The sequence below is a fragment of the Phascolarctos cinereus genome, unplaced genomic scaffold (assembly GCF_003287225.1).
Source record: "Phascolarctos cinereus isolate Bilbo 61053 unplaced genomic scaffold, phaCin_HiC Scaffold_726;HRSCAF=1367, whole genome shotgun sequence".
NCBI classification, from domain to species: Eukaryota; Metazoa; Chordata; class Mammalia; order Diprotodontia; family Phascolarctidae; genus Phascolarctos; species Phascolarctos cinereus.
In genome coordinates, this window is record NW_027556098.1 from 328,478,458 (window position 1) to 328,499,468 (window position 21,011).

The window sequence follows — 21,011 nt, forward strand, 5'->3', positions numbered from 1 at the left end:
ACAATTTTGTTCAACTCTCGAGCCTCATGGGCGTGTGTGTTTATATCCATGTATGTGTGTGCGTGTGTCTCATCTATCTCCAAGACCAACTTAAGGAAGATTTCCTTTTATCTAGGCTGACATCATAAGAGTCATTCAATCACAGAATCTCAAAATGGGAAAAGATCTTCTCAGCCTTCTAGTCCAAATTCTATCTAAACAAGCAACCCTTCAGGTGGTCATCTGGACTCTTTAAATACTCTTTTTAAGGAGGAACCCACTCCCTTCTAAGCTAAACCATTCCACATTTGCATGGTTCTGGGTGCTAGGAAATTTCTTTTCTTATGTCAAGCTGAAATCTTTTTTTCTTGAACATCCACCCATTGCTCCAGGCTCTCTCTGATGGGGCCAAGTTGAACAAGACTAACCCTTCATGAACATAGAGTCCTTTGAATAGTTTTAAATAGTTATTTGATCTCTAAGTCTTAACTTGTTCAGGCAAAATATTCTCATCCCTAGTCCTCTCACCATCGCTGTCATCCTCCTCATATTTTTATTGTTGTTGTTCAGTCATTTCAGTTGTGTCTGACTCTTCTTGACCCCATTTGATGTTTTCTTGGCAAAGATACTGGAGTGGTTTTACCATTTCCTTCTCTAGCTCATTTTAGAGATGAAGAAACTGAGGCAAACAGAGTTAAGTGACTTGCCCAGGATCACACAGCTAGTAAGTGTCTAAGGCCAGATTTGAACTCAGGTGTTCCTGACTCCAGTCTGAGTACTCTCTCCACTAAACCACCAACCTGCTCATTCTCCCCATATATCCTCCCTAAAATGAGGTGCCAAAATTATACAACATTTAAGACATGATCAAATCAGAACAAAGAACGGTGGGATTATCACCTCATTTCTGCAAAGATGAAGCACCATAGTGGGAAGGGTAAGTTATTCTAGATGTACTCCCAAATACAATAGAGAATTGGAGGGAAAATGGGGTATTCACACAGGATGGCATTGGTGTGGAGGTGCAATTAACAAAGAAAGTTCACTGACAAGGAAAATGTGTCCCTACTCTCTAAGGTTATCTGTGAAGCCATAACTCTAACAGACCAAATGTTCTTGTTGGAAATTGAGTTACTCCAACAGAAAAGGAGAAGGGAGAAGGAAAACACTCCAATTCTGCTTTTCTTCAATAAGACTTTCTACTTCCTTCTTTCCATTAAAGCTGACATTCCCTATAATACCAGGATGATATTCAAATAATTAGATAAGTTAGTGATCTCATAAATATAGATGTTTCCTCAGGTGAGGCAGATCATGTTCTATCCATGCTTGTTCAACCCAGGTGACCTTTGCCCTTAGCCCTAGCAATAGGAGGTGGTCCCCTAGGACTTTTGACTTTGTGTGAATACCAGTTGCTCACCTGAACCACACATAGATTACCTTTTCCTCTTGTCACAGGACTGGTTCATTTTTTACTTTTGTTTTATTATATATTTCTCTGGTGATAGGCTATAAAACACTGCTCCTGATTAATCCCTCAGACAGTCAGATATTGCAGCCTGCTCGTAGCAGATCACATGCCCTTGAGATTCAGCAAACTGGCCAAAAGATGCCTAAGTGACAAATAGGGACAATTCAGGATGATACAGATTTTCATTTCTTAAATCAGGCACATAAAGGTGGTTATTCTCTCTTTCCTGACTTCCAGTACAGTTTTCTTTCCCTTATAACATACTGCAGCTCTCTTTAAACAACAAGCATTTCTCTTTAAAAATTTGTTTTGCTATAGTTACCTTTGGAAATCCATTCTCACCTTCCCTCCCTGTGTTCCTGCATCCCTCCATTCATCTATCCCCTTGTTCATCCCTCCCTACCTCTTTACTTCTTTCCTTCTCCCCCTTTTTCTTTCCTTTTTCTCCTTCCTTTCTTCCCTTTCCTTTCCTTCTTCCCTTCCTTCATGCAATGAATATGTATTAAATGCTTACTGAGGTCAGAACACTGTGATGACTCTTGGAATATATAAAGTTTGTCTGTGATACCATCCCCACTATTATGGAACTTCTAATCTAGGAGGGATTGAAAGGTATTGAACAATATGTGCCTTTGAAAGTCATCAAGCATTTCAGACAACAAGCATTTATTAAGTGTTCCCTGTGTTCCAGGCACCTTGCTAAACACAGTAGGGAAAACAAAGGGAGAAGGGGGGAAAAAAAGATCCCTGATTTCAAGGACCTCATGGTCTAATGGAAGAGGCAATACATAAATAACTAGACACATATAAGATATATTGAGGATATAGGAGTTAATCCCAGATCAGGAGACATCAGCATTAGGGGTAATGGGAAAGGGCTACAGCAAAAAGATGGAATTTCAGTCGAATCTCAAAGGAAGCTAGGGAAAAACAAATTTCAGTTGAATCTCAAAGGAAGCTAGGGATAGGGGAGAGCTTTTCTGGTATGGGGGGCAGCTATGACGCCAAGATAGGAGATGGAGTATTGTCTACAAGGCAAAACAAGTAGGAAAATGTACTCATAAGCCAACAGTGTAGAGGGGAGTAAAGTATAATAAAACTGGAAAGGTGAGAAGACAACAGGGTTTGAAGTGCTTTAAATGCCAGAGGAGTATACATTGGATTCTGAAGGTAATAGAGAACCACTGTATTTTACTGAGTAGGCCAACAAGAGGTTATATACAGAAGGAAGGTCATTCCCAGCCTGGGGGATGAGGGAAGGTGTCACACAGGAGGTGACAAGGAATTGGGTTTTAAAGAATAGGTAAATATTTAGCAAACAGGTCTGAGGTCTGGGGAAGTCATTCTGGACACAAGAAATAGCCCGAGTGATGGCTCTGCTTCTCAGGCAGCCAGTCATTAAACATCTCATAGGCAAACCACTCCAGTATTTTTGACAAGAAAACTCCAAATGGGGTCATGAAGAATTGGGCATGACTGAACCCGACGGAACAACAAAAATGTTTGTGCCATGTGCCAATCACTGTGGGACGCAGAGCCGGGGAGAAGTGCTAGGGATACAAAGAAAAGTAAAATACAAAAACCTATTTTCAAAGAGCTCACAGTGTAATGGAAGTGACAACATGCAAAAAGAAATGTTGTACACACAAGTTGTGAAGAAGATAACTTGGAGTTAATCAGCACCGGGAGAACACTAGAATTAAGGGAATTGGGATCGACTTTGTCATGCTTAATGTAGATTGGTGCTCAACACTTGTTATCCTTCCTCTAACTCCCCTTTCCCAACCCACATATCAAGGTACATAGTATTGTCATTTGATGTTTACTATATCCACACCCTAGAATCCATGGCACACAGAACATGAAGCTTGGCAAGGTAGACAATAGCAACTCTCCCCCTCAAGATCTATAAGAAAAACACAGGAAACTATTTAAATAGCCACCCACTCCCTCTTCAAAGGATCAAGGAGTATTTATTCTGCCTACTGTTTATTACAACGTATTAAATGGCCTGAATTTGAAAGGGCTCTGGGACCAGATACATTTTCTGTTCCACCCCTGAGTCTAAAAAGTGTCTTTTCATGATCACCACCTAGTGTCTTTGAAGGATTGTTGAGTTGGAAAGTCAAAGTTCTCCCTAGAACTTGTATTGGTAAGAAGAATGGTTTCAAACAATGGGCCTTTCAGAAACTAGGGCTCATTCAAGCCTTTAATCTAACTGCCTGGGGCAAGGCAATGGGCTGAGGTTAACTGTTTTGAGGGTATTTCAATCACACTCCCTTGAGGACTGATTTATTCTATCTTTTTGTTGGAAGACAGGGAGAGGAAATTTGAATAGAGAAGGGAAGATGGGAAGGCAATCTAAACACCTCCTTGTTCAGGTATTTTTTAGTCATGTCCTCCTTTTCATGACCCAATTTGGGGTTTTCTTGGCAAAGACATTGGAGTGGTTTGCCATTTCTTTCTCTGCCTCATTTTGGAGATGAGGAAACTGAGACAAACAGGGTTAAGTGACTTGCCTTGCCAAGGGTCAAACAGCTAGTAAGTGTCGGAGACCAGTTCTGAACGCAAGAAGATGAGTCTTCCTGATTCCAAGCCCAATGCTCTATTGACTGTGCCACCTCGCTGCCTATCTAAATACCTAATCAGGATAAAATGGTTCAGCTTTCTCAAGGACTGGAAGAACAAAAGAAGCAAAGAATGTGGATTTCTTGAAGGTATCTTTCTACCAGTCAGGATGAAGACAATGATAAGGAAAGACCCTCATACTCTCTTCTGTCTTGAGAAACCTCTAAGTCAATCAATCAGTCATCCTCCAGAGAACAAGAATAGATTAAATGCCTAATAGATGCTTTTGATTCTGGAGGATACAAAAGTAGAAGCTACAGTCAGCCTCAAAAAGCTTATGACCACTTGGGGAAAACAAGGTCAACACTTATGAAATGGTGAGAGAATGCCCCAAGATAATATAAAATGTAATGTTCTAAATCATACAGTATAAACTTCCCAAGAAGATGACTCTGTCTTGATTTTGTCCTGTCACAAATTAAACATTTTTAATTCAAGTTGTATAAACTGGACTAGTGTTTCAAAATCTGGTTACCAAAACATACAGCTATAATTAGCAATTCTAGAGCCTGGGTCTGATACCACAAAATGTGCCAGGGTCACCAGTTATAACAACATGCCCTAAAATCAACTTTATAAAGACAATTTAAGTTGAGTGGGAGCAGATATTGGACCTTGGGGTCCAAGACCCTATGGGAAGAGACTTTCAGAAACATTAAGACTACCAAGGTTGAAATCCATTGGTTAGATGGAACAGAGGTGACCTTCAGACTTCACCTGGGAGCTGTGTGCCTCTGGTAATTTCCTATTTCAATTATTTTTTTTCTCACAAAGTAGGTGTTAATCTCAGTTGATTCTATCAAGTGGAGTACAGAACTCTGGACTCCCTCTACATATTGGTGCCTTAGGACAAAACTCCTGTTGCCTGTCCTGGTTATGATGTCCCCCACAAAAGACCTGAATAGAAGACTGTAACTCCTGGTCTCTTCTTCAGGCTTCTAAATGATGCCATGAAATCAAGGAGAACATATTTTATGGTCCCTGTCTCTTTTGCTCATCACAAGGAGTTGTTTACCTCAAGCAAACATTGAAGTCTCTTCTTGGTGCTATGAAATTCTATGAGTGTGATTCTCTCTGGTTCTCTATCTAGTCTTGCCTGCCATCACTATTCCCCTTTCTTCCCTCTTTTAAGCCTTTGGTGAAACCCTAGTCCCTTCCATCCAGCTTCCTTAAAAGTTGTACCTTGTGATAAGTTAGAATAGGCAGCAACAGTGGGACCTAAGAACAAGTGCCCCTGTGCATTTCAGCCCTCTCTCCAGTTATCAGGTGACACGGGAAGAACTCCTGGGCAGGCCTCTGGCTGTGTCAACACCTGTCTTCCCTCTCACTTCAGTTAGGCAGACATTGCAGCTGACTCATGCTGCCTGCTCCAGGCTGAAGAATGATCCCAGAATCATAAGGCTGGCAGCAAGAGGTCTCAAAACAAACAAACAAACAAACAAACAAAAAATCTAGTCCACCTCTCTGTGGCCAAAACTGCCCTTCAACCATCTCAGATGAAAAACTGTCATTTTTAAAAGACCTTAAAGAAGTTTCATAACTTGTTCAGGATCTATCATGCCTCACCATCCAGAAATTCTTCCTTACGCTAGGTTTCTATGGGTGATTCCATAGTATATGTGCATTCTATTTAATTGCTCCTTAGTAGGGATTGGGGAAAATAAAATTACCATTCTCCATACAGTCATATAGTAGGGGGAGCTAGGTCGCACAATGGATAGAGCACTGGGCCTGGAATCAGGAAGACTCACCTTCTTGGGTTCAAATCAATCTCTCTTTCTCTTTCTCTCTCCCCTTTCTGCATATGTATACATATACATGTGTATGCATGTACATATCCACACACGAACACATGTTCTGTGTATATATGTATATACAGATGCATCTATGTGTATGTTTATATCACAATACGCATATGTGTGTGTACACATACCTGTACATATGCATGTATATGTGTCTGCATACATATGTGTATGTGGGTATACATACACATATATATCTTAGCTAGTTGGCATAGTAGAGTCAGGAAGACCCTTCTTCCTGAGTTCAAATCTAGCTTCAGACACTTACTAGCTGTGTGACCCTGATCAAGTCATTTGACCCTCTTTACTTCAGTTTCCTCATCTGTAAAGTGAGCTACAGAAAGAATGGCAAACCACTCTGATATCTTTACCAAGAAAACCCCAAATCGGGGCACAAAGAGTTGGACGTGACTGAGACGACTGAACAACCACTACTACCACCAAAATGCTATACACACACACACACACACACACACACACACACATACCTATATGCATATATATGTGTACATATACACATACACATATGTATATGCATACATTTGTGCATGTGTGCATGTGTGTGTGTGTGTGTGTGTGTGTGTGTGTGTGTGTGTGTGTGCTTCTGCCCTAACAATCAAAACAGATTGGCTTTTATTTAGCATCTATAAATGTAAGGCACCGTGCTGGGTGCTGAGATTCCTAAGGGGAAAAATAACAGGAATGAGCAAACACAAGACAATCTCTGATCTCAAAGAGTTTCTATTTAAGTGGATAAAGGGGGAACCATGTTTAAGCATATAAATATAAGCAGGATAATTTGTGTAGGATGAAAGACAGAGAACTGAACACTCTCAGGATCTGGAAAGGCCTCTCGCAGGACTTAGTTTTCATGTAATTCAATATTTCAAGGAATCATAATTTTCCTGAAATACCAGGGAAAGGGGGTGAAATACCAACCTTGTATATGAACATGGATGAGTAACTATGAATCTATTAATGTGCATGCCCCTACTCCCCTTCCTTCCCATTTTTCAATTCAACTTAACAAACATTAATTAAGTAACCAGTATAAATAAGCCACTATTCTTGATGTCAATAATATGAAGATGAAAAATTGCATTGCTCCTACCCTTGAGTAGTTTATATTCCTCAAGCAGGGAAGGGGGGTGGTGGATGGTACAAGATGTACACCGTTAATGCAATGCAAAGTAGATTATGGGAACATAAATTTGAAGCCAGGAAAGAACTCGGAACTCATCTGGTACAATTCCCTCAATTTTCATATGAGAAAACTGATTCCTAAAGAAGTAAAGCAACTTACCCCAGGTCATCTAGGTACTAAGTCACAGAGGTGACATTTGCACCAAGGTTCTCTGACTCTAAATCCAGTGCTCTTTTGAGTGTACCATGCCCCTGATCTAAACAAAGTACTGTAGGAAGATTTGCGATGGAAGGGAACAATTTAAACTGAATGTATGCAGGGGGCAAGAGAGTAGGGCAGGTGATAATAAGGTTGTGGATGTTAAGGACACCTACTGTCTTCAGTGAGACAGAGTGAAACACTTCCTATCTTTCCAGTAGATAGACTCTTAACTACTATGGAAATAAATAATAAATGTATAACAAAATTAATGAATAAACAAAACCATCATTTTTTATACAAACTTTTGTTAAATAATCCTTCCACACATAAAAGTTGTTTCTTAGAAAAGACAGCTTATCCTTGGTGCCCATATCTGAAGCTTCCTACTTTGGTAGGAATTTTCAGAGTTTAGAGTATGTAGACATACCCTTTGAGAACCCAAAGTCATTCCCAAGCCATGATGAGACATCAGAAAAAGCCTTCAGGGAAGAGCAATCTCTAAATATTTATATCATATGTCCAATGTCTGTGTGACCTTCAAGGTTTAAGGATGACTCAAAAGGCAACTGAGAGGCCCAGGGTGGTTGAGAATAAGCTGTAGCATATCACTAAAAAGAACTGTATAAAAGAAAGGGCAAAAGGCTGCATCATAGTGATGTATAACAAGAAAAGAAGTCCAACCATTCACATACCAAGAGAAAGTGATTAAAAAACAAGCAAACAGCCCATTTGTTTCATTGATATCCATGCAATGTCAAGAGATCTAGAAGAATGAATGTCACACACGTTAGCTGGGTCCTCCATGAAGGACTTCAAGAAGGAGTACATGGACACTATATGCAGATGTTGCAATCAGCATCATTGAAGGTAACACCCAAACCAATGGGATCACAGATCCATTAAGTGAATGAAATGTCAACTAGTATGCTAACTGCTAGGGAGACAAACAGAATAAGTGAGGTAGTCCCTGTTCTTAAAAAGCTCACAATGTAATTGAAAGAAATAACCCATAAAAAGAAAGGTTTGTGAAGAAGAAATGGAAAAGCCCAGAAGCTCTAAGTGTACAGCAATGGGTCGGACAGAAGTCCAGGGTCCTTCAGATATATCAATAAGTCAGATGATGGTGCTGGGGTCTGGAAGGCATATTATTATCATTACCATTATCATTATCATTTTTATTATTAAAAATGAGATAGTAAGTCTGGTTAGTCTACTATCTCATTGAAGTATATATGTCATATGCAATTTACATTAGAGGTGGGTATGTATACACATCTCACCTGTGGTGCTTAGTTCCTATGTGACAATGGATAAATCTAGACTCTCAGCTCACTTCATTTTGCATCTGCTGACCTGCTTGATTTCAACTCCACACCAAGCCCCTCCCAATGTCTTCCTACACTCTCTCAGCCCACTCCATTTTGCATCTGTTGCTCTGACCGGTTTCAATGCCATGGAACAAGCTGCTTTCATGCCAGGTACTTCCTGGTGCCCCACAACCCTTCCTGCCTCCTTCTGTATCCTATCTATCCGTTTAGATTGTAAACTCTTTTCAGGCAGGAACAATCTTTCTTTTTATTGGCACAGTGGCTAACACACAATAGGTACTTAAGAATTGAATAAGAATGGATAAATCCATTGATTAATCCAAGTCTCTCCTCAGACTTCTCTGAAGCCAAACAATCTGCATCTATGAATGCATCTTAATCCCTTTGCTCATTCTCACCTCTTTCTGTTGATCTACATTCACTTACCTTGTAGAATCCAGAACAGGACACATGACTCTAGTTGAAATGAATCAAAGGTTCATAAAGAAGTGGAAGGTTCACCACACGAGTATAAAAGAATATGCCTTTATTTATGAAGATCACTGACATATTTACTTACAATGTTATCATAAAATAATTTGAAAGCATTTCTACATTTGTATAATGATTTTTAGTTTTTCCAATTTCTTTACGTATATTGGTTCATTTGATTTTCCACAGATAAAGCAAGGTACAAAAGTCTCCATGGTTGAATAGGGTCTAAATCCCAAGTCTCCTGAGAAGAGTATGATTAACATGAAAGCTCTGCTTCATTGTCAGCTCAAACCCTTATTTTTTTTTCCATTTGTATTTACAGGAATTAGAGGATCCCCAGAAGAGCAATGAAAGAAAAACAAACAAACAAGCATTTATTAAGTGCCTACTAGGTGCCCAGCACTGTGCTGTGTTTTACAAATATTTCATTTGATTCTCACAATGACTCCTGGGAGGTAGGTGCTCTTGGGATTCCTATTTAAAAGTTAAGGAAACTAAAGTAGGCAGAGGTAACTTGGCCAAGGTCACACCGGTCCTTCCTGACTGTAAGTCCAATGTTCCATTCATCACGACACCTAGTTACCTCTGTTTCTATAGACTCCTTAGAGGTATTGCACTGGTCTTACCAGATGTGTATAATGAAACCTGTTTATATATTCTGTTGGATACAGGTCAGCTCTGTTCCAAGACACTATTGTGTCTATGGGCTGCTGCATGTTATTTCCGACTCATTCATTCCATAAACATTTTTAGGTATCTCTGGTGAGGCAATATAGTGTAGGGTAGGGTAGTAGACAGGTTATTGGAGTTGGAGTCAGGAGATCCATATTTGAAACCCATTTACAACACTTATAATATCTATGTTATGGATGGCAAATCAAAATCCTAAAAGCCTCATTTTCCTCCTCTGTAAAATGGGAATCATTATATTGGTACTACCTACTTCACTGCAAGAACAGTGCTCTGAAAATCTTAAAGAGCTATGAAGGTGGTTGTCATTATTAGGAGCCAGACACTTCACTGGGGAAAAGTCAATTCACCAAAGATTGACTTCACACCTACTATATACAAGGAATTAGGGCAGAAACTCAGAATACAAAGAGACGTAAGTCAAACTCCCTACTGAAAGAAGTTTACACAGATATCTGCCCATTCCAATCCATGCCTCACTGTCAATCTGATTTTCCTAAAGTGTCAGTCTGCTGGGCAGCACAGTCGATAGAGCACTGAGCATAGAGTCAGGAGGACCTGGATTCAAAGCCAGCCTCACTCACTTATTAGCTATTTGACCCTGAAAAAGTCATTTAACCCAGTTTTCCTCAGTTTCCTCCTCTTTAAAATGAGCTGGAGAAGGAAATGGCACCACTCCAGTATCTTTGCCAAAAAAAGCTCAAACGGGGTCAGGAAGAGTCAGACGTGACTGAAACAACTGATCAACATGCTTTGCTACCCTCCGCGTACTCTTCAATCCAGTTACACCAGTGTGCTTGTATCTCCTATCTCCATGCCTTTCCACTTGCTGTCCCTATGCCTGGAATATTCTTCCTCCTCCACTTTGCCTTTTAGTTTCCCTAGTTTCCTTCAAAACTGGAGCTGAAATTCTACCTTACTTAGGAGACTTTTCCCAGTCTCCTACCATTCCCTACTCCTACTGTCTCCCTTGTGAGATTAACTTCCATTTACACTGTTTATATCTTTTAGGTATCTAATTATTTACATGTCGTATCACCCTGCCCCTTAGAATGTGAATACACCGAGAGCAGGGACCTTGGTGGGAGGGTGGGATAACGTTTGTTTGTTTTTTTTTTTTTAATTTTTGTTTTATTTTGTTTCTTGCCTCTCTTTGTAACCCCAGAATTTAGTACAGTTCTTGGCCTAGTAAGCTCTTAATAAATGCTTATTGGCTGCCTGAATACAAATTAGAGTCTACATGCCTAAGAGGAATGCAGAATACTTTGAAGTTCATTAAGGGAGAGATCTTCTCTAGCTGGGGAAGCAGTAAAAATCCATCCACAATTCAGACAGCAAATTTTACAAATCACACAACAAACAAAACAATGCAGCAGACAGCTGATAGGGGGAGTGAAGGAGCTCTGTCTCTGAGTACTTCACCATTCTGGTATGTTCTATTGTTTCATCAGAAAATGTACTTCCAATGTATGTGAGCACATCTTCAGGCAGGCTTCTTTTTATTAATAAACCTAGATATTGACTAAATTGAGCTACTAAAGTAGGTGTCTGGAAGATAGATACTAAATCAAGACAGACTTTTTCAAACAGACACAAGACTAAAAACAGTGTGTAAATGGAAGCACTGTACCCCATCACAGCTATTCACACTGAGCTCCCAATTGATGTTTTAAGAAATGTTGAATTCATACCCTACACTGTTACCCTCAATTTACTGAAAAGCATGGAATATCCTTCTAAAGAAGAGATAATAGAGGGCTTTGCTTTTTAGAAAAAGAGAATTGTGAATCATCTAACATCCTTGACTCATGTTAGGAAAAAAAAAGGAAGGTGTGCACAATTGTAAAACATTTAAATGCCCTTTGATGAGAGACATGCCTGTTACTATAGAAATAAGCTATTGGCAGCAAAGTCATCTTTCAGGTTAGAGTGATATCATTGTATCTTTCTAGCTTCTTCAACTTATTAGCACTCTTTGACCCAAAATAGGTATCCAAGAAGTCTGGTTTATTTCACCTTTTATTTCATTCAAAATTTGTATTATCTGCTCTTTGATAATTGGACAGGACAGGCAATATGCATAGTGAGGTTAATTGCAGTCCTAATAGAAGTAGGGGGGCAGATCACATGACCACTAGCCTCGACAATGAAAGGATTCTAAATCAAGACAAATGGGGACTTGGCAAAACCCAAACTATCAATTATGCTGTCTGAAGCAAACACCATAAAATATGACGGCAATGTGAAAATTTTCCTTAAATTGACGTTTTAGGCCAAATTCAGTGGGGAAGGAATGAATTGAGGGAGTATTGTAGTGAGCTAGAGAAGGCAGTTCATAATTCAGACCCTCTAGGAAAAATGATCCCTAGATACCACTGCAGCAGGGGAGATATAAGGACCCTAAGGCTCAAGCAAGCTCCTGTTGAAAAAGGAATGGTAAGATTGGTTTCTCTAACTATTCTTACTACTTCTTACTAACTGCCAAACAATTATTTCTATCTATTAGAGTAGCAGAAGTGGTATCAGTACCCTTTTCTTTTCAGTGCTTTAGGAAACAGCCCCAGTCTTCTACCCAAATTATTCCATGGTGGCTGTATGAGAATGAATGGTATGCCCTAATCAGACACAGTAGGTGGGAGGAGAAGTGACAAGACCAAGAAAGAGAGCCTTACAGAAAGCCTCTCATGATGCTGTCGCTTTCTACTGGTGTTGAGAGTAGGGGTGTACCAGGCCAACCATCCATGAACCAAGCTCTGTCTAATGTCTAGGGGGATTATTCAGGCTTGTTCACTCCTAATTAGCTTCTCAAGTCACCCCAGCCCTGAAAAAAACAACTCCTCACAGCACACCTGAGTGCTAAAAAAAAAAAAAAAGATTTCTGACTTGTGATAGATCTCATTTCATTTATTAGACCAGGAGGAAATAAACTAGCTTACTTACTGTAACAAGAAGCAAAGATTTATAGAGGGCTCTAAAATACAAAATCACAATTACTAACCATCATTCAAGCCAGAAAAAAAGTGGCAATATACATAATGTGAGAGAATATCAGGCTCCCTCACTGGCAAGCTCATTGATTGGTCATTTTCTCTCAACTCAAATTGATTAATCATTGCTACCTTTACTCATCCATTCCAATCATGGAAAAATATTTTCACTGCCTTTTTAGAGTATAGCTACATACCACCAGCAGCTCTTCACTTTTTTTTTCTTGATCGCAATTTAATAGGATTTGGGGGCTACAGAAACATTTTGAAAATATTTCAGATCATTCAGCTTAATAGGATCCTATGATCAAATGCCTATTTGGTCAAAGAATATTGCAGGAGATGATTATCCCAAATATTAATTAGCAGCTACTTGTTCAAGTCACACATACTCTTTTATGTAAGAAGAAAAAGAAAATAAAGTAATTTATTCAATGTACTCTATAGCATAGACTCCGTTCAAGAATGAGGCAATGCTTTTTTCATATAGGTTGCCAAGTGACATTTCCAAATTAACTTTAAAAACTGCTGCCTTTCAGGTCATTGAATTCAACATTTCCCCTTTTATTTCTGACACTTAGAAGTAAAACTTCAGCTCCCCAATAGCAGAAGGATTTCTCTTTGTAGATTTATTTTTTCCTTTTACTCATTGTCGACAAGATCTAAAGATTTCAAGTCTCTTTCAAAGAATAAGGCAGAAAACTTGTTTTCTCTGTGTCTGTTCTATACACTGGTCAGTCACTGAAAGGAAAATGACTGAGTCCTGACTGGCTCATGAATCAAGAATGTCTCCCCTCCTTATTGGACAGCCGCTTCTTAGGCTGCATACACTAAATCCCACAGGGCCACTTTTCCTAACAGTTGAGCCTAAACCTGAATTAAACAGAACTGGACAGCTCAACTTTTCTTCACATACTGAACCGGCACAAAGCATTTTCTTATCCTGACTTTAACAGCCATTAGTGGAGTCTCTCATTCATACATATAATATTCCAGGGAAGACAACACCTTCCCTAAAATATTCCTGATACTTCTCCCTCTGAAGATGGGAAAAAAATAAAAGACTGGTCTTAGTTTATTATGGCTTAGTTTATTATTAATGTAAATTTTAAATGCAGCAGGAAGAACACATCCCCACTTCCCTAAGCTATTAAATAACTTAAATTTTTGAATTTGTCCACTGAGCTAAATGAGAATGTTCAAAGCTGGGCATTTTGAAAACCTCTAGTCTTGAATACATAATTCCACTGTCCACTCCTTACCTTCTCCTACAATCTGACTTTAGCGTGTCATTTTTTTTTTCTTATTTCATATGTCAATAGCCTTTACACTGGATCACCATGAAGTGAATGTGATGGGAAACTGACCTTTGAGATGAGAACTATGGCCCACAACAGGGAAACCAGATCCTGATTAGGAAAGACATTTCTATATAATCCCACTGGTACCTCTGAAGCAGAAAGGAACTGTAGGTGGACATTCCATCACAGGTGGCAATAACAGCTAAACTTAATTTCCCTGTCTCCTGTCTTCTTTGAAAGTTTCCCTAATGATGCTTTGTTTTATTTGGGAGTTGAGTCCATAGGCTGTGTCTCTTTGGCAAACTCAACTATCTGCTTTGGGAAACTCAACTAGTAACCCAACCAATCCACTTGCCCTTTCCCCAAGTTTGTAACACTTTCCTTCCTCTGAGAAGTAATTTTCTTTTCACAGAAAAAGGACAACTGAGGAGGTGAGTCTGCCAAGAGACTCTCTGTAAACAACTGGCCAAATTAAATCACAAAGCCACCATAAAATGCCCCCTCATTGAAGAAATGGAGAGCCAGCCAACGACAAATATAAGTCTTGCCCATTTTAAACATTCTGAGTTTGGAAAAGATTAAAACAAACAAACAAAAAACCAAACCTTCCTACCTTCAAATCTCCATCCCCCCACCCTCACCCCCATAAGATTGTGTCCAGATTACTGATGACAGATTCTAGCAGTCACTAAACTTGAGCTAATGTTTTCATAAATACTTAGAGGAGGAAGTCCTAAGGTATTGAAAATGGCTATTTCATGATTAAACATCAGAGTAATAAAAATAATGCGGCTCTGCAACAAGTTTTCCCCAGACCTCTGGACCAGCAGAAACAGCAGCTGGACAGCTGTTGGTTTTATGTTAATTTAGGGACCATAAAGCCTTTGGGATGGATGCTCTGTCATCTGGTTTAAGGAACTAAGGTAGAAATGCATATATCCTCACACCACCCCCCACGGCCATTTCCCACTCCCAGGGGTTAACAGTCCTAGCAAGGCACCACAACAACCAGAACAGTTTATAATCAGGGGCTAATCAAGGTTGGGGGCTGAATACTTGGGCTCACATTCCAAACCCAGCAGGCAGCTGGGAGCTGAGGTAATGCCCATTCCCACTCATACCATACCTTTTCTATTTTCGCTTTCCGGGCGTTATGCACGAACCTTCGACCCAGCTTCTTGGCGTACCAGATAGAGGCGAACATAGTATTGGATGGAAGGGAATTCCGGATGAAATCTCCTGCGCGACGAACTTAACCCTCCCACCCTCAGCTTAAATACCAATCTCACTGCGATGGAGATCTCACTTCTAGGCTGTTGCCCGTCCAGTCTCTCTCATGCTGCTTAAGCTAAAAGAAAAAAAGAGCAGGAAAGAAATCCCAAACCTATCACCCCAGCAAGCCCGTCGGTCTGGCCAGTCTGCAGGTATATTTACATACTGCCAGCAGCAGGAGGTCCGGGGTGAGCTAGCTTTGCATCCAGCTCACATCCAGTCTGCTAAGTGCCTGTCTGCAGTTCCTTAGCACTGTCACCACCAACTACACGGGTGTCAGCATGAAAGGAAGCCGCAGTCAACTCGTACGGGAGACAGCTCACCTTCTGCTTCTGGGCTCCGGCAATTTAACTCCTTGGTTCTCTTTGCCTCTGCAGGCAGGCAGTTCCTGGGAGGGAGTGCGAAGGAGGGGGTGGAGGGGGGTGGAGCCGTGACTGATGAGAGCAGATTGGGAGACAACACAGCCTCACAGGTAAACTAGCCACCCCAGAAGCAGGGAGGGAGCCAGGATGGGTCCAAACAGGTGTCTGAACGATTCAAATGCCATCCTCTAAACAGACAACCACCAAGATGAAGACTCGAGGGGGACTGGGTGGATTGGGGTTCCTGGAAGTGTGTACTATGTTCTGTGCACGTGTAAGAGCGTGTGTGTATGTGTATATGTGTTTTCTCTCCTCTTACTGATAATTCCAGTCTATAAATGACAGTAGAACAGCCGGTCAGTTATTGCCCTGCTGCAAAGCCTCCAAGATGAAACACTTCATTTCTGTTGGGACTGAAGCATGGAAAGTGTGTGGAATGAACCAGCCTGCCCCAAATTACCTTTGCCAAGGCCATTGAAGCGAAGATCCTCTTGCCCCTTATTACTGTCACCACCAGCTTTTCCTAGTGGAAAAGCAGTTCTAATGTGCTTACAGGCACTTTCTTGGCCTTTTTTTTTTTAATTATGAAAGTGCAATCTGCTGCTTCTCTTTTGCCAGGTAAACTTGACTTTAACCCTTCAGTTAATTCTTCACAGAGATTCCCTGTTATAAAGAGGGCTAGGATGATCTTCCCTGGACATCAAGACTTATGGCATAACTGCTGGGTTGAAATCGTGAAGACACAACATATTACCAGCTATTCAGAGAATCACAAAACTATAGGATTTTAGAAGGTGCATAGAATCTTTGGACAGCATTGAGTCCAGTCTTCTCATTTCACAGATGAGGAAGCAGAAGCCTAGAGTGAATCAGTGACTTGTTCAAGGTCAAAGTGCTACTTAATGGCAGAGGCAGGACTAGAACCCAGGCCCTCAGGCTCCCAATCCTATGGCTTACCCAGTATACCATACAGCCCCTCCTGCTCTTCTCATGCTGCTTTCAGAAACATTTAACTAGTGGCAAAAGCTCTAGTAAAATAAAGCCCAATTTTTTTTAACATGTTGAAAATATTTCCTCTGATTTACCAGATAAAATACTTTATCCACAATCTAAAGTATCTTGATTTGACTGGGGAAAATAATATGCTCACTTTGAGAGAGGAAATGAATCCTTCCAATGATACATTCATATACCAGGGATACTGATTTACTATATACACTGTATACACTGTGCCGGGAACTGGGAAGTGTGTCTTAGGACTTCGAGCTGAACAAGGTTTTAGAGATGCCTTAGTCCAATCCCCTCACTTGACAGAGCAGATTGAGATCACACAAGTGGGAAGTAGTAGAGAGGATTCAAACCCAGGTTGTTTGCATTCAAATCCATGGCTCTCTCTATTAGTGGAATAACTGCCAGCCTTGGAAAATCCTGCCTCAGAGACTTACAAGCAAGCTAAGTGTCTGTGGGCAAGTTAATCAACAAGGACTCAGTTTTCCTATTTATAAAAAAGAAAATTAAAATTCTTTCAGTACTACCTCACAACTTTTTTAAATTAAAAAAAAACACTTTATAGACATTGAAGTGCTTTGTACAATGAATTATTATTACTATTACTATTATTGTTATTATTATTATTATTATTGTTATTATTATTATTATTAAAGGGAAGCATTTCATAGTGGATAAGGAACCTCTCTCAGCCCCAGGAAGACCTTTGCTCAAGATCCACATCTGACACATTCTAAGTGTCTGATCCAGGGCAATTCATTAACCTCTCAGTGTTCCACCAGAGGTGGGGAAACCTGTGGCCTTGAGGCCACATGTGGAGATCTAGGTCTTTAAGTGTGGGCCTTTTACTGAATCCAAACTTCACAGAATGTGATGTTTGGATTCAAATGGCTGTGCTTGAGGACCTAGAGGGCCACACGTGACCTAGAGGCCACAGGTTCCCCACACCTCTCAGAATCTAGGCTGTTCTGTGAGATGATAAATTGGAAATAAGGTGTTGACTTTCATTGCTAGAGGGACTTTCTTCATCCCAAAGTTCACTATACCAAAAAATCACAAGTCCAGTCTTTATCCCTAACATTATCCTAATAATCCTCATCACCCTCCATTTCCTTTTCATCATCATCATCATCATCATCATTATTATTCCTCATTGCCCATATCAATAAATGGCTCAAGTGCTCTGACCGAACTGTTTTTACTAAGGATATCATACTAACCAGATGCAATTAATACATTACACAAAATGAAAAAAACCCTCAATTTTTATCTTAATAATAGATGTTACTGGCCTGATCCTACAAAGGATTTGCATTGGATTACCCTTCTCTGCTATCAGGGGCTTTGTTTTATGCTTTAAAAGTCCCCATGGGGAACCACGTGCACATATATTCATTTAGATGTTAAATGAAAATTCCTGTGATATCTAAGACTGAGCCATTCCCAGTAGGAACTAAACCTGTGGAGAATTCTCACAAAGACAGTGGTAGAAACCTTGAGGGCACCCAAGCATTTTGTAGATTCTAAATAATAATTACTCCTATTTATATAGCACTCTAAAGTTTGCCAAGTTGAGAGGTAATATATAGAAGCAGAGAGAACTCTGGAGTTAAAGTCCAAAAGATCTGAGTTCAAATCCCTCCTCAGCCACTTACTAGCTGTGTGACCTTGGGCAAAATCACTTAATTTCTCTAATTCTTAGGTCCTTATATTTAAAAGGAGAAGGTTGGATTAGATGGCTTCTAAAATCTAGTGTGTGTGTGTGTGTGTGTGTGTGGATACACATACATATATGTATATGAATATACATATACACGTATATATACATACACATGTATGTATATGTATACACACATATATGTGTATACATGTATATGTATACACACATATACACATTAATTGCATCTGACTAATAGGGTATCCTTAGTAAAACAGTTTGATCAGAGCACTTAAGAACCATTTATTGGGATGGATGATGAGGAAGAAGAATAATTATTATTAACAATAATGAGGAAGAGGAGAGTGATGAGGATAATTAGGATGATGTTAGGGATAAGAAGTGGATATATGTATGTATATGTATATATACATGCAAATATATATAATATATACATACATATTATACTTTATACTAACTAGCTCTAAATCTATGATAATCATATATATATATATATATATATATATATATATATATATATATATCATATCATTTGATCCTGCCTCTGATCCCAGACTTTGGCCATAAATAAGACTAGGGATTTATCTTTTCTGACCCATCTAAATGTCCTCTATATTGTCCCTCGCTTCAGCACCCAAGATCATATGTAGTCACAAAGATAAACTATTCAACATTATGCCAAACTCTGGAACACAGCTGTTCTGGTTGAGCATTATAGGGTATCTAAGTCAAATATGTTTTATACCTCTATAGGCAGCCAGTTCCTTGGACTCAAGCCCATCAGAATATTTGACCATCAAGCAGAAATAGGGACTTGTCACCTGTCCTCTTCTGCCTATGTACTCCCTTCCTTCCAAATGCCTTTACCTTTTGCTCAAGAAATTGTCATCAAATCAAGATCACCATTGCTAGTGGGAATACTGTGACACTCTCCAGACCTACTGGCCTTCTACGCATTCTCTACAATTAGGAATCAAAGGTATCTTAGGTAGATGGTCCCATCCTTGGCTATCACTATTTATTTCCTGTCTCCTCTATGATCCTGTTCCACTATTCTCTCCCTTCCTATTATGCCCTATGGAAAAAATAAGCTTTTATTAACAAATCATCCTATGTATTAGACTTCTTCCTTTCATCTTCTTGCGATCATGGAAACCTGCCTCCCCTAAGAAGATCCCATCCAGTATTGTAATCATTTTTACTTAGGCCTCCAACACAATGGGGAAGGATGAGGAGCAGACATGCTTCTTGCCCCTCACTGACACTTCCAGACTCTCCCCTTACTACCATCACCCAACCAATGTCTTCTCATAGAGACAGTTGGTGGTACAGTGGATAGAGCACTAACTAGGCCTGAAGTCAGGAAGACCTGAAGTAAAATCAGACCTCAAACATTTACTAGTGGGTGTTAACTTCTGTTTGCCTCAGTTTCAACTATAAAATAATAGCACCTACTTTAAGGGCTGTTGCCAGGGTCAAACGAGATAATATTTTTTTAAAGCACTTAGCACAGTGCCTGCCACAGAGTAGGCACTATATAGGTGCCCCTATTCCCTTCCCCTTCTGAATATCACATCATCCAGATATATCACCCTATCCAGATTCTGATGGCTGTTCTCTTTCAAGCCCTTAAGTCATTTTCTCTTTTCTAAAGGAATCTAGCACCTGGTTCATAATGCTTCTTTCCACTCCAACCTCTAAATTTCTACTTGGAGACTTAAATGACCATGTTAATGTTCCTTTTAAATACCCTTGCTTCCAAGTTGATCTAGCAGCTCTTCAGCTTCCATGATCACAGTCTCCATTCCATTAATGATCATCATACCCCTTGATCTCATCATCACCCACAATGTTCTAACTTCCAAGTCCATAACTCTAATATGCTTCCTACAAAGGTCATTTCCCAATTCGGTAGATGCTAGTGCCTCCCCAATCAAAAGCTGACTGTGTCTTTGATTTCTTCCCCATGTACAAGATATTTACCTTCAAAATAAATAAATTATGAGCATTGATATTGTTTCTTCTCATAGAAAGTATTAGGACATTATTTCCTTTTGTCTTTAAATTCCAGCAGCTAATTACAGTGACTGGGAGATAGTAGGTGCTTAATTTTTTTATTTTTGCTAATTAACTATAATCTAGCCTTCTTACAATCTCCTTGCTTTACATTGTTCTGAAATCAATTCTATATCCTTGCCATAACCTCTAGTTACTACATCCCTCCCATCCTATTCTAGAATGATTTTATTTCCTTCAAAATCTTGACTCCTTAGCCATCTCTGCTTTGCACTGTCCTCTACCTTTGAATCTCTTGTCCCCTTGACTTTTTATCCCTCATCCTTTTCTGAATCCCAAACTTAGATAACTTTCACAGTCTACCTTCTCCACTTCTGCTCTTGTGTTGCTGAATGATGCTGATAGAGGAAGACACATAATCATGCCGACCATGTTCACTAAAAATGTATGGCTATTAATAAATCAATAGGAGTTTACTCAGCACCTTCCAGGCATCATACTAGGCCATGGGGATCAAAAGACAAAAGTGAGAAGTCCCTGCTCTCCATGAGCTTATGTTCTTTTAGCAATGGTTCAGGATACACAATGTACCCAAATAAATGCATGCAGGATATAGAAACATATACCCACAAAATGAAAAAAAACAAACAAGTGATTACAGAGAGGCCTA

General features: G+C 39.7%; 1 protein-coding gene across 4 annotated transcripts in view; it reads right to left on the bottom strand.

The window, feature by feature from the left end:
• Nucleotides 1–21,011, bottom strand: part of DLG2 (discs large MAGUK scaffold protein 2) — a 1,818,644-nt gene that overhangs the window by 1,207,004 nt on the left and 590,629 nt on the right. The window contains exon 1 of one of the 4 annotated variants that reach the window (XM_078156958.1): nucleotides 15,132–15,557. The exons of the other annotated variants lie outside the window; for them this stretch is intronic. Within the exon in view, the coding sequence (XP_078013084.1) occupies nucleotides 15,132–15,209 (78 nt within the window). The 5' untranslated portion in view covers nucleotides 15,210–15,557. Of the gene's footprint in view, nucleotides 1–15,131; nucleotides 15,558–21,011 lie in introns of those variants that run through there. 4 annotated transcript variants of the gene reach the window in all.